Genomic DNA, 14,667 nt, shown 5'->3' with positions numbered 1-14,667 from the left:
TTACATGAACCTACTTAAACTGAGTTTACATGAACTTACTTAAACTGAGTTAACATGAACCTACTTAAACTGAGTTTACATGAACATACTTAAACTGAGTTTGCATGAACCTACTTAAACTGAGTTTGCATGAACCTACTTAAATTGAGTTTACATGAACCTACTTAAACTGAGTTTACAAAATCGCAGAACTGTGAATCGCAGAACAAGGAAAACACAAAATCAGAACTGAGAACCCATAACAAGAAAAACACAATCGATTGAAGAACAACACTTGCTAACCTGATTTGCTTCGAATTTTCTTTGAAATCATGAATGGACGTGAGAAAGTATGGTTTTGAAAATCTTCGTAGAACACAATCGATCAATTGGAGAATTATGGTTTTGGAAGAAGGGTTTTGGGGTGTAACCAAAAAAGAAGGAATAGGCTTTTTGAAAATCAAATTTTATGAAAGGGTAATCTTGTCATTTTGGGGTGCAACCATGATTAACTAGGGTGCAAGTAGAAAAACTCAACATAAAGTCGCCCAAATATTCTAAAAGTGAGAAATAAAAAGCGCAAACATAAGAATAATTTTTATTATTTTTTAAAGGATCATGAGAAGAACTTTTTTTTTTTTTTGAGAAAACATGTGAAAGAACTTATTATTATTTAACTATTTAGAATAATATATTATTTAAGTATTTCTTGTCATTTGTGTGTGTCGAAATAAAAATCATTTGGAGTTGTCACCAAGCAAGTATTCCTCCTTTAAAATTTACTCTCTACAAAGATTTTGTTCATTTTAATCTTTATCAAATGTACCACCCACTCATCTTCATCTAAACTTTCTTGTCCTTCTAGAGCTCCTTTTCAAAAGTCTTGACTCCCCAAAATCTCCTACGAGACCAATGTGTATAAAGCGGACATAGGGGATATTGGACCTTCTTCACCATTTCATATTTGTCCACACAAAAGAAAGAGTGAGTTCGAGAAAAAACCTTGACTACCCCTGTTTTCAACCTTATGTGAAAGAGCTAAGAAGTTTCCCTCAACAAACTAAGAATTTGAAAAAGAAGTAGACTATCACAAAACAACAATGGCAGCCTCATGTACAGTCCTAATAACTACCATTTAAGGAGTCCTTTAAGGCATCGACGACGCAAACCACCATTGCATCAGGACAAAAAAAAAAAAATGGTGCTTTGGGGAACAAACACAACACATTCACCGCAAATACCACCATTAGAGACAGTGGGTAGTAGATGGGGGCAACAAAAAATCAACAAACAAATACATAACGACTTAACAAGCAGAGATGTGAATGAAAAACTAAGATGAAGATCAATGGAACTAAAAATGTAATAAACAAAATTCTAACAAGCAAACCATAGAAAGCAATAAAAAAATTCAAACAAAAAGCAAAACAATGAAGAGTATGGTGGAAATATGATCAAAACGAAAACATGATGGAATATCTCACCAAAAAAGATGGAAGAACAATGGAAGTACTCCAAGAACACTAGATAAATCAAGAGCAAGGAGCACCACCCATGTCATATGAGAATGAGAGAATTGGAGAAATATTCTTTGCAACAATGGTGATTTTCATAGAATAGAAAACAAAGAGAGGTAGTTTTAAAAGAAAGTGAAATAAACCATTTTCTCCCATTTTATAGCAATTCAACGAATCAGATGGGAAACAAAAAGATACCTTCAGCCAATGATTATGATTGGTTCAAGGCTAGATACGCTCTATTCGACAATTTTGAATGGTCAAAGATCAGCACCACACACCAGATCAAAAACCAAAATTGTCTTCATCCTACGACTTTGATTGGTATGAAGTGAGAAAACTTCATTCGACGATTATAATTAGTCTGATATCAGTGTCCTACATCATTAGAAATGAAAAATCGTCTCATCTAACAGTTATGGTCATGTCTAGATCAACACAATACATAAATACTTACATGATCCTAAATTGTTCAAGTATATGAATATTGGACACATGTTTTAGATAAAACAATCCAAAGGTCACCTCGAATCAAAAGCATCATCACTCCCTTTCCATATCTCGATGTCATTAAGACATGAGCAACATCAAAATCCTTACATGTTATTTGTACTCGAAGACATTTTAGGGATACAATTCAAATAAAGATTAGAAAATGTGACATTCGTTAAAGGAAATTAATGCGGCTACACATATTAAATCCATCAACAAACCGAAATGATCATTAAAATTCTATATTTGGTTTTATTCAAAAAAAAAATTATAACTACATCCCTCCTATGACAAGAAACCCAATAGGCCATAGGAACCAACATTCCTTTCACGTGTAATGCTTAGGAACCCAATCATTCTCTTTTCTGTTCGAGATTAATTCATCATCTGACTCCCTCAACTAATGACTTTGAGGGAAACTATCTCGGGCTGGGCCAAGCCCAATCCACTAAGCTAACATATCAGATTCCCGGGCCATTATCATAAGAGTGGATCATATCATGAACACACTATAAAGACAAACTCGAACCAGAGCAGTGATGAAAATCAGGACCGTGTGATCAAGATCATGTTATGATATATCCATATATGTCCTATCATAGAAGATTTCCACCAGGGTTTTGGATCCTAAAATTCTAATCCTCTTGTTATACAGCCTAACTCGTGGTTCATATCCAAATACATTATCCCTAACCCTTAAAACCTCACACCCATGACGCTTACTTGATTGTTAAAATATTTATAGGTACATCACCCTTTATATAGAAAATTGATCAATCGATGTCATCTTCAACTACTCAAGCAAGTCTTAATCCAGATATCTTAGGTTCGTTAAGGATTAATTTCTTTATAAACATACCTCCAATTATTTACATGTATTTATCTTTGCTTATTTATATTTTAAAAATCAAGTGCTTATATGAAGGAAATTACCACTATCCTTATCCCTAAATATATGGCCTTGTGATATTTTTTTTTTGTCTTTTTATTTTATTTTATAAAACCCTCCTTAAATTTTCAAATGCATTAATTAATTATTTACAAACATACCCTAATTATTTTATACATTTTTCTACAACTTAAAATAAATACTATAATGTCAACATAAATTATGTTTATCTCTTGAATGACAAATTGTATTAATTTCTTTTTATTGGGATATGAGGTCATAGATAAAAATTATATCTTAATACATACAATTAAATGAAGTAGAAAGACGATATGAACATATTAATACTCGTTTTTTTTTTCTAATACAAATAATATATTAGTTTTTTTTAAATAAAATAATATATTAGATTTTTAATAATAAAATAATATATCAGTGAAGCAGTAATTGATGCTATAAAAAATTTAACTCAGTTGATATAGACAATGCATAATATATGTAAGGTTTGGATTTAAACTCCGGTCACCATAAAAAAATAAAAAAATTGAAGCTATTAAATTAGTTTTCTTTTGTATCTATAATTTTTTCTTCTTTTTATTCCTGCCACGTGGCATTGGAGGATGGTGGGACAACACCGTCACATGGCAATGCTAGGTGACAACAATTGTTGGTTGAGTAGGAACTTTGTTGTAATTACAATCACGAAGTTGTGAGGGTTTTCTATCCCAACATTTTTGGGTTAGCTGTAGATATCTTGGGTATAATAGACCTTCCATATTTTCTATCTATAGTCTGACCATGCTCTAATTGTCCACCTATAGTTCATCATATATATGATCGCGACCCTTGCCCATTTTATTTATGAACTTTCTTTAAGTACCTTTCATATTTTATATATGTTGACTTTTATGTTTAATTTGGCCATTCTCTAGTGGGATATATAGATTTTAAGGGTCTATTTGATAAGATATATATTTGAACTTATAACTTATATCTTTTCTTCAAAAATAAAACTTATAACTTATATCTTATAAACTTTGATGGTTAGAAAATACATGTTTAATAATAGTCATTTTCTCACGAATTTATTTTATTTTTATGAGCTTACAATATTATTTGATAAGCTAGCTAATGCAAATACTTATAACTCATATTTTTTGTCTCAATTTTATCCCTACTATCTTTATTGAAAAAATAAATATCAATTAAATATTTTTTTTGTCATTTCATATTTATTAGTTACTTCAACCGCTATTTTTATCAAACACTACAAATTCAATCAATTAACTTATTCGCTACCAAATATAAATTAACTTATAAATCATCAACTATAAACTATTTTTTTTAACAAATCAACTATAAGTTAACTTATAAAATTAACTATGAGACGAGTTACTCTAATTAATGTAGTTAGAAATAGAAAAAAATGTCTTATTAAAAGGGACAAAAAAAATTCTCAAAAGAATCTTATAATTAAGGACGGATATAATACTCGTTTTTGTTAATAATAAGAGAAATAATATATTAGTTAACTTATAAAATTGACTATGAGACGAGTTACTCTAATTTATATCTCATTTCATATTAATAATAAATTTTATTAATCTTGTTCTAACAGTTAATTATTGTCATAATATATTAGTCATGTTTTCTTTTTTAAGAGAAATAGAAATTTTACAAAAATAAAAAAGGATATACAAGACTCGGGGCAAAAATCTGACCCAGTATAAACATAAAATCAAACTCTAATGGATGATACATAAAATTACAACACAAAAGTGGTACAAAATAGAGAAATAAAATGAGTTTTAAACAAAACTTCAAACAAACACTACCACATACAATCCGACGAACTCGCATACAAACGTGAAACTGAATTGCAAAAAAAAAAAAAAAAAAAAGGAGAGAGTTCAGAGCATTACAAACTGACGAATGAATGGACTACCATCACAGAAGGATCCAAGTACCACACTCCCTGCAAAACAAAAACAAATCTAAACACCCTTTCAAGCCAAACTGTCTGTTTCCAAATCAGAGAGACACAAATAAGACAACGACAGAAGCAAGAGATTTGACACCATCTTTGAGAGTTAGAACCATATCCAGATTAAAGATCTAGATTTTAAATTGAAATGAAACACCACAAAGCTATTGATGCGACGACAGAAAACCACCCAACAACACTTTTGAACCAATCCAAAAGAGATTTTATGATCGACCAACCTTTCCTTCTGGTGTGGTGGTAGAAACCACCATCATCTAGAAAAATTTGGAGCAGCACAAACACTCGACCCTTATTGGACCTTGAAGAATGCCAATAACAACAACAATAGGTTGGGAACGCCTGTTGAAGCTTGACCACTGGAGAGGAAATGTCGAATCCAACCTGTGAGGGGTGGAACAAATCTGCAACAACCACAATTTTTTTTAATTTTTTTACAAAACCACAAAAATTTATATAAATCTGAAATACATAACTATGTAGTATATATAACTATTTACATTTAAATATGTTTTTTAAAATATTATTACACATTCATTTTAAATATGAAATAGCTTTAAAATTATATAAACAATTGATTTGACGGATGAATAAATGAAATTCATTATTAATAATGATTTTTTTAGTGAAGTAAGACCATCCACAATGAAGCACATAATTTAGATGATTAAACGAATTTCACATGTACACATAATTCGTTTTACAATTTTTACTCCCTAGTTTCTAAATGAAACGTTTTCAATTTATGATGTAACATATTTTCTCTTGGCTCTTTAAAAAAAAGGCTAAATTACCTTTTTGGTCCTCTGACTATTTAATTGGTATCAGATTAGTCCTCTAACTAAAAATTGATTTATTTCGGTCCTCTAAGTTTTTCACCGTTACTACATTTAGTCATTTCTCTTAGTTTTATTCAAATAAATGTTAGGGTTTGTGTTATGTGGGTCCTCTAACTTTATTTATTAGTATCATTTTGGTCATATTTCTTGTTAATGCATTATGATTAAATATTGACTGATATTATTGGTAACTGTTATGGTTCATATGTATGTGTGAAACAGGAGGTCAAATACCCACATAACACAAACCCTAACGTTTATTCGACTAAAACTAACAGAAAGGAATAAATGTAGTAACGGCAAAAAACTTAGAGGACCGAAATAAATCAATTTTTAGTTAGAGGACCAATCCAATACCAACTAAATAGTTAGAGGACCAAAAAGGTAATTAAGCAAAAAATATATATTTTCTCTGTCTTTTTTCTAACACTCCTTGTAGTAGAAAATGCTGAAGAATCAACTATTTAATTTGCTTAAAAAAAATAGTAATGGGGAGAATGCTAAATAGTAATAACTTTATAAGTAAAAGTTGATTTTTTTACATTTATTAAATAAATGATCTATGTGATCTATATATAGACTTCATATACTATAATTTATTAAATGAATCTAAAAAGCGAACTTTTGTTTATAATAATGATCGAAGAGAATATATTTTCAAGACAAGTTTTCTAATTATATAATTTTTTAACCATTGCCCTGATGACACGGCTAGCATGACACATTATAACAGTTACTATGAGAAAACAGGATCAGGATTTACCGTTGTAGCAAATTCACACAGTTTGCCGCAGTAGCAAATCTCAGCCATCAATCCATGATCTGACGGTTCCAATTCACAACATAAATTTTAACAATTTCACACAATATCAAATCTTAACCATTCATTTCAGATCAGACGGTGTAGAACAGCTACAGCGTATAACTGCGGGTAAATATTACAGCTGGAAATCCCATCCCCATAAAACAATAGACATTGTTATAGTTTTTATTTTTTATTTTTTTTGACGTTTAAATTGTGACAGTATTCCTGTATTCCTCGAGCATAACGAAAAAGAAAATTACAAAATCATAAATGTCAGAAAGAAAGGGCAAATTGGTATTTATAAAAGCCCACACTTGAACACGTGCCACATTTCTTCTTTCCCATCTCTATCTAATTCAATTCAACATCCTCCTTAAATTCGAACCCATTTCAATTCAAATTTCATCTCTTTCGATTCTCAATTCTTCATTGTTAACACAGACTCAGATTTCATTTTTATTTTTTTATTTTTTTAATAATGTTGAAACTTCCATGCAATGGAGTGGACCGGGTTCACCTCATGTCTCAATGTGGGTTTATGGGTCGACCCACTTCATTTTTTACCGGCCGGAGCTCAGTTAAAGGATTCCGTTCTACAAAGGCGTATCCGGTTCAGGCTGTGGCGTCAGCTAAGGACGGTGCGGTGGTGAACCGGGTTGAAGCGGATATTGGGAGTTTGGCGAACCGGTTGCGGCTTGGGAGCTTATCTGAGGATGGATTGTCGTATAAAGAGAAGTTCATTGTTAGGAGCTATGAAGTTGGAATCAATAAAACTGCTACTGTTGAAACCGTTGCTAATCTCTTGCAGGTTTTTATAATTTTTATAATTTTGATTGTTAAATTTGTTAATTTTTTTGTTGATCTGAATTTCTGATCAAATTGTTAAAGATGGGTGAGTGAAATTTTTGATCCAAATGTTAATGATGGGTGAGTGAAAGTTTAATGCTTTTTTAATTGATTGTGGTTTGTGTGTGATTTTAAGATTATGGGTTTTGTAGTATCGACATTTCTGATAGAAGACGCTGTTTTGTGTTCGACAATGGCAAGACACAGATGCATGTGATTATATTCAATTATGTTATTTTTTAAAATTATTACTAGTGTCGGTGTTGTGTCCGGTGTCTTTGTGGTAATTCATAGCTTTGGTGTTTCTGATTCATCTTCAAAGGTGACATTGTTGGAGTATGAAGTGGAATTTTTGTTTCTTTCATGAATGTGCAAAAAATAAACATGTTTTTTTTTTTTGAGATTATTTCTGGTTTTCTATAAGAATTTGATTTATTTTACACCGATCGTGTAGATCTATTTTTTCAAATTTATTTAATCGCATCGCATCTCAACGTGTAGTAGAGATATTTTAAAAACTAACCACTGTGTTATGGTGTGGCTTGCATGCATAAATTTGTTTTACGCCGTTAGTGCATAGAAATGAATCTCATTTTATATTATAGTTTTTTGAGGTTTTGTTTGCTGTTTTCTGGCAATTTTATTGGTGCAGATTTTCTTGGCACTGAGATTCATACATGGAGGATTAAGATAATGAAAAAATGTGCTTTTATCTTTCTTCTTTGTGTATAGGTAATGGAAATATCAAATATTTAAAACAAGAGATAAAAAAGAATATAAGGCTTTGTTTGTGAGTTAGGAGGGGAAGGGAGGGGAGGGCTTAGGAGGGATGAGATTAGAGGGAAAATAGAGAAATCTTTCAAATTTGTTGAGAGTGTTTTTTTTCTAGTGAATGATAAAAGAATACTTATGATTAATGTACTTTTAATTTTGCGAGTATTATAATAATATATATTGAATTTGGAAAATTTACCCAAAAACCTTCTCCAGTACCAATTTTGTATTATTAACTTGTTTGTACTCTTTTAAAAGCTAGCATGCTTTCATCTGCCTTCTCATTTGAGCAAATTAATGCATGTTCTTTATTGAGCGATAGATTGCTGATATTGCAGGTCTACTCCTTTCTGGATTGAGAAGTTTAGGCATAAACAACATTGAAATTTGGATATAAATCGTTTACTGAATTATATCATGTGCAAATGTTTCTCTTGTCAATTAAATTATGAATTATTTTCTAAAAAAAATTATGGACTACTTCTGGTGATCACTATTTGCTGGTCAAAATTGTTGCCTATTATTAACTTGTTCTTAGGTTTCTTGAATTCCGTTGTTTATTGGGTAAACATATCATTGTTTGTTTTATCAAATTGGAATGTCTTTAAGAGGCTGTTCAATTAAATAAAAGCCAGTCATAGCTCAACATAGGAAGAACTTAATCTGTCTAAGTACGGTAGTGTAGCGTTGATAGACATGTTAGTACTTGCCAAAAACACGTTAGAACATGACAAAACAGAACATATGAGTTTTGCAAATGCTATATACATGTGTGCTATTGTACTTTTCTTCAAAAACAAAAAATGTGCGATTGTATTCCACAATTTTAAGATGTCTGGTAACTTTTTGCTGCAGGAGGTTGGATGTAATCATGCTCAGATTGTTGGATTTTCAACTGATGGTTTTGCAACAACCACTACCATGAGAAAATATCATCTCATATGGGTGACAGCTCGCATGCACATTGAAGTCTACAAATACCCTGCATGGTTGGTTTTGTTCTTTTACAACGCTCGATTCGAAACTTTGATTTGAAAAACCTAATTTAAATGATTCCAACAGGAGTGATGTTGTTGAGATAGAGACATGGTGTCAAGCAGAAGGACGGGCTGGAACAAGGCGTGATTTTATAATCAAAGACTACGCAACCAATGAAGTCATCGGAAGAGCAACGAGGTACAAATTTACCTTTTAAATTAGGATGGTCATGGTACAAGTTTGTTGTCGTCGTTATAATTCAATGTTTGATATTATTATACACTAAAGGGTGCTGAGTTTTTCTGATATGGCACCTTTGAGTTCAATGATCGTAATCTAATGTAGCAGCGACACTACAGATTGAAAACATCCAAGTGTCCGACCCTGACACTTGTAATGACGCTATACTTCTATTTTCTAAATTATTATTGATGTCGTGTCCGGTGACTGAGTGAGTGCTTCATTGATTGATACTATTGGTATTGTTAGATAATAGGGCTTATGTTATTGGACTTTTTATGTTACTAAGTTAGTAGAGTGTTTTTAGGTTTTACTATTCTCTTGTAACCTTCGGTCATGTCATACCATCATCATTCCAGTGAAACCCTAGCCGCTTTATTGAGTTATTCTCTCTCTCTCTCTGAAACCCTATATTGTTAACAGGTATCAACTGTTACCAATTGGTAGGATATCCCTTCATTGTGTATGATGATATCTGATCACCTTTTGATTTCCAAGAAACTTTACCGAGTATCCTTTTCTTTATTTATTTTTCAATAATTCAATCTCTTAAAAAACTACCCCTGTCCTTTGAAGCTCTCCATGCGGAAGGGTCAGACCCTATGATGAGTATCGGATACGGGGATATGTTGTTCCTTATAAAATCCAGGATTCGATACGTTTAAGATACGTACATACAAAAATAAAAATTCCACAATATAATTGTAATAGTAAACAATAAATCTTAGTAGTGGTAATTTATTTATTTATTTTTTAAAATAAAATTTGGGGAAGGGAGAAATTTAATTTTTTTTTTTTAATAAAATCGGTGTACCAACATATCATCAATTTTTTGTTTTTGTGCACGGTTGCTATCCGGCATATCCCATAATATGCGTGTCGGATACGTATATGACATAGCAACAAGTCCAAACACTGTGCCAAGGCTTCCAGCACTTATCAGTCCTTTTGTTCTTGAAAAATTTATTTTCTCATTAGGCTATGTTATATAGGTACGGACGGGTACAGTATGATACGGGTACGGGAATATGTAAATTTTAAATAAACTAAGTACGAGAATGTCAATATAATTTTAAAAATAATTTGTACTATAATATATATAATAAGGGTCTTGCTAACCAATGCCCTCAGGGCATTGGTTAAGGAATCGACAAATAGAAATTTTGTCTTGAAAATATAAGATGTTACTTTTGATTAAGTAATGATTACACACCTTTTACACCAAAACTTGCTTGTTTAGGATGCTTAACCAATGCCCTTGGGGCACTAGTTAGCATTCTCCATATAATAAAAATGGGCAAAACAGGTGGAGATAAAATACCAAACAGAGTGGGGATGAAACACTTTCAATGCAAAACAGAGGCATAACCATCTAATTAAGAACCTTGTTCTTCCTCTTATTGAAGTGCACATGTACTTTCATACACGAAAAAAAAAGTGCATAGGGACTTCTGTCTAATAAAAAAAAGAAAGAAAAGGTAGTTTGAGCACATATATGAACTCACGAAATAGCCTTCAACTTTTCAAGTCTTAGAAGTCTGGGTGAGCAGCCTTCTTTCACATATTCATGAAATATTAGTAGTTTTTTTTCTTTCAGACTTTCAGATTTTACCTTTTACAAGCTTTTGAAATTATTTTGAAAAGATCCCTTAAAAGCAATTACTCAGACGATGTCGTCATTCCACCTGCATGTTCTCACCACACTTCAACAATTAAGTCTGCGTCACTCACCCATCTGTACCTGTGCCGCATCATACCGTATCCGTTGGCTTGTACCCAGTCAAAAAACAAAAACACAAACAGGGTACACACCTGATACGTACCCGTGCTGTACCGGTACTGGTACTTCAACCAACTCAGCGTACCCGTGCTTCAGAGGTATTAAGACTATAACCTATGCTCTTTCAGCAGTATCAAGATACTGATTATTGTAAAAGTCACAAGGATGCTGTGAGTTCTATAAACACTTGCAGCAAAGAAATATTGCTGTCCTAAGATCTAAATTTGGACAAACTGTTGCTATGAAGCTCTTGCCAAAGCGAGGTCCTTGTTATGATTAACAATTAATTTCTTCACATCATGTAAATTGATGCATCTTTAAATTTTGATAGGTGTAAGTAGTGTTGTATGCAATGCTCTCATATGCAGTCTTTTGTATTAGATGCTTCCATAAAGATAACCACCTATATTTATTGTTTCAGCAAGTGGGTAATGATGAATGAGGACACAAGGCGACTACAAAAAGTGTCTGACGATGTTCGAGACGAGTTTTTAGTTTACTGTCCTCGAGAGCTAAGGTCGGTACTTTTCTTTACCCTTTGTTGACAGTGCGTTGCAATGTGTTCAGAATTTGCATTTTGTTTTTCTTTACGTAGTAAAATTGTCACTAACAAAAAGACGTTTGATAAAGCATAGGAGAAAATACTTTTTGGGGTTCTTGAGTTGAGTCCACTAATGCAAAGGGTCACACATCATAATATCGTCTGTATCTTTACGAGTTCTTACCAGAACTTAATAAAGTATATCTTCTGTTCTTGCATGCACCAAAAGTTTGTTCCAAAATGGTGCATTATAACTTTTATTTAGAATCAGGCGGAGGAGACTACCTTCTTGAAATGATTTGTCTTGAGCTGCAGCTCATGCCATTTACTAGGTGATACGGGGCATCACTCATTAGGCACTCATCATAGGATAATGATATAAACTCTAGGACACATGTTTCACATGGCTATTTTTAGGATCCCGTGTCTTTGAAATCATAAAGTCCCAGGAGTTATTATGAATATAAATCCAACACTTTATGTGATTCTCAAAGCTTGTGCTTTAGCAAGTGTTGAATCAAGTTTCTCTAGCTTGGCAATTTGAAGGTTAAAGTTTTTGTTTGTTGGAAATAAAGATTTTTCGGCGAAGGAGTGTAGGTTGACTTAGGGGTGATGCACATATTATTGATTGAAGGGTAAAATTGGAAAAAAGTAATTAATATTACTTTGAAAACTGAAAATGACTTTCAATCTAGGACAAATTGTTTTTACAAATGCAGCACTCATTATGGGACAGATGAAGCGTGTTTCATTGGAATTATAGGAATGGATGTATAATTCGGAAGTTTGGCATCATAAGAAACAGTGTATAACTAATTATTATTGTTCTTGTAAATGTAAATGTGCTTATTATTTTATATATGTAAATATCAATTCAAGGGATTAATTAACTTTTGTCTCTCTTTTCTCTATTCTTTTCTGTGGTTTTAGGTTGGCAATTCCTGAGGAAAATAGTAATTGCTTAAAGAAAATTCCAAAATTGGGAGATCCTGCTCATAATTCTAGACTTGGTCTTATGGTATGATCATTTGGCTTGAAGAATCTTCTTCCTTTTCTATTATTTTATCTGGAACAAAATAAGGAATTCCATTTGACAGAAAAAAGTTGGCAAATCCAACACATTTTAGCATTTCGCCTTGTCACATTTTCCCCTTAATATTGCAGCCTAGAAGATCCGATCTCGACATGAATCAGCATGTTAACAATGTCGCCTATATTGGATGGGTGCTTGAGGTTATTTTTCACTCTCTTTAATTCATTGAAATACATTCTTTTCACCATTTAATGAGTCTGGAACTCTGGATCTACCAACACCATAGGACATACTTTCATACAAAACCAAGTTTTGCATATCATGTTCCATTTAATTTCAATTTCATAATTAATTCTTTTCACCCAATATTTTTAACTTTGAGGTGTAATATTTTTTAAAATAGAAAAAAATGTCATTTTCTTGACTGCGTGTCTATCTTGGTTCAATTTTGCCATCCCATGCTGTTATCTAGTTTTATATCAGCGTGAACCGTTCCCTACCTTCTGTGTGTATGTATGTGTTGATGGATGCCTATGTTGGAAGAGTATTTGTCTTACTCATAGGACTTGGTAATGATCCACTGTCAGTATAAATATTTTTACACTATCGTGTGTTCATGCACTGCCGCCTCACTTCTAAGAGTTTGACTATGAGAACAATTACTTAAAAAGTCACTTTTGATGTTTTGTCGATACATAATTTAGTGAATGTTTAATTAGTGGAATTTTTGGGTCAAAATCAATATTTTAAAAACTGATCGGGCTGGTTTAGCCGGTTTAACTGTGAATCAGTACTTTCTTTGGTTTGATTGCGGTTTCGTTTTGGTTTGAGTGGTTTAAAGCAGTTGAACCATGATCTGGAGGTCTCACTTGTTCGATGTCCAGTTGGATTTTTAAATCATTGGTCAAAGTTTAAATTACACATTCATGCTCTTGCATGTATTTACCTTTTTCCCTATGTTTTGGATGCTTACATGTATTTTATTTCTTCAAAATGAAATATTGTTATTTATTTCATAATGCACAACTATACTGGTTCCTATATACAATTTTTACAGCACAACATTAAAAGCTTTTAGATATGTCATGCGTTGGTGTGAATATAGCTAACAAACTGTGTTACTTTGACAGAGCATGCCTCAAGAAATCATCGATAGCTATGAGTTGCAGAGTATTACCTTAGATTACAGACGAGAATGCCAACAAAACGACATAGTTGATTCACTAACAAGTGTGGAAGCACTTGAAGGCGCTGAGGTTGTTCCAGAACTCAAAAGTACAAATGGATCTGGTAAAGCAATGGACGACAAACAAGAACGCCAACAGTTTCTTCATCTACTTAGATTGTCTAATGAAGGACTTGAAATAAACCGGGGGCGAACAGAATGGAGAAAAAAGGCGGCTAGATAAGTTTTATCAATTATTCCTTGAGTAAATTTCTCTCAACATTGAACCAGTTTGAATAGATTTTTCAACTAGTATTTATAAAACAAAATTAAAAGAATATTGTAATAATTAATTATGAGTGGTTTTTTGTTTGACAGAATAATTGAGTTATTTAAACAATAGTTTCTTGTGTGACTTGAAATTAGTGTTTTTCCTTAAGTTTTCATTTAATTTTTCCACAAAGACCTATAAGCTTGTAATGTTTTCTTGTTAAGTGAAGAATTATTACCCGTCTCTTAGGATTTATCAATTATTCCTTGAGTAAACTTTTCTCAACATTGAATCAATTTGAATAGATTTCTCAACTAGTATTTATAAAACAAATTTAAAAGAATATTGTAATAATTATAAGTATTTTTTTGTTGACAAAATGACTGAGTTATTTAAACAATACTCCATCCGATTCTAAATATAAGCAAAATTGATTTTTTAGGTTCATTTATTTAATGATGTATATGGTTAATAACATTGACCACATACAACGTTAAATGAATGAACCTAAAAAGT

The 14,667-nt window shown here is 32.0% G+C and overlaps 1 protein-coding gene across 1 annotated transcript; it reads left to right on the top strand.

Moving 5' to 3' along the window:
- The first annotated feature begins 6,836 nt into the window (after nt 1-6,836).
- Nucleotides 6,837-14,343, top strand: LOC25498271 (oleoyl-acyl carrier protein thioesterase 1, chloroplastic). The gene is made up of 7 exons (XM_013593156.3): nt 6,837-7,331; nt 8,999-9,132; nt 9,206-9,319; nt 11,563-11,658; nt 12,613-12,700; nt 12,847-12,915; nt 13,846-14,343. Exons 1-7 carry the CDS (start codon nt 7,002-7,004, stop codon nt 14,122-14,124), a joined length of 1,110 nt encoding a protein of 369 aa, XP_013448610.1. The 5' UTR covers nt 6,837-7,001; the 3' UTR covers nt 14,125-14,343.
- Nucleotides 14,344-14,667: the final 324 nt, after the last annotated feature.

Source organism: Medicago truncatula, chromosome 7 (assembly GCF_003473485.1).
Source record: "Medicago truncatula cultivar Jemalong A17 chromosome 7, MtrunA17r5.0-ANR, whole genome shotgun sequence".
NCBI lineage: Eukaryota > Viridiplantae > Streptophyta > Magnoliopsida > Fabales > Fabaceae > Medicago > Medicago truncatula.
Note: the sequence above shows the minus strand (reverse complement) of the source record. Positions and strands in the feature narration are given on the sequence as shown.

What these genes read in the sequence shown, in the direction of transcription:
- LOC25498271 (XM_013593156.3), top strand. Translation starts at nt 7,002, where the DNA reads ATGTTGAAACTTCCATGCAATGGAGTGGACCGGGTTCACCTCATGTCT. An exon ending in GTCATCGGAAGAGCAACGAG is followed by an intron (nt 9,320 to 11,562) that starts GTACAAATTTAC and finishes TTATTGTTTCAG; the next exon opens with CAAGTGGGTAATGATGAATG. An exon ending in TACTGTCCTCGAGAGCTAAG is followed by an intron (nt 11,659 to 12,612) that starts GTCGGTACTTTT and finishes CTGTGGTTTTAG; the next exon opens with GTTGGCAATTCCTGAGGAAA.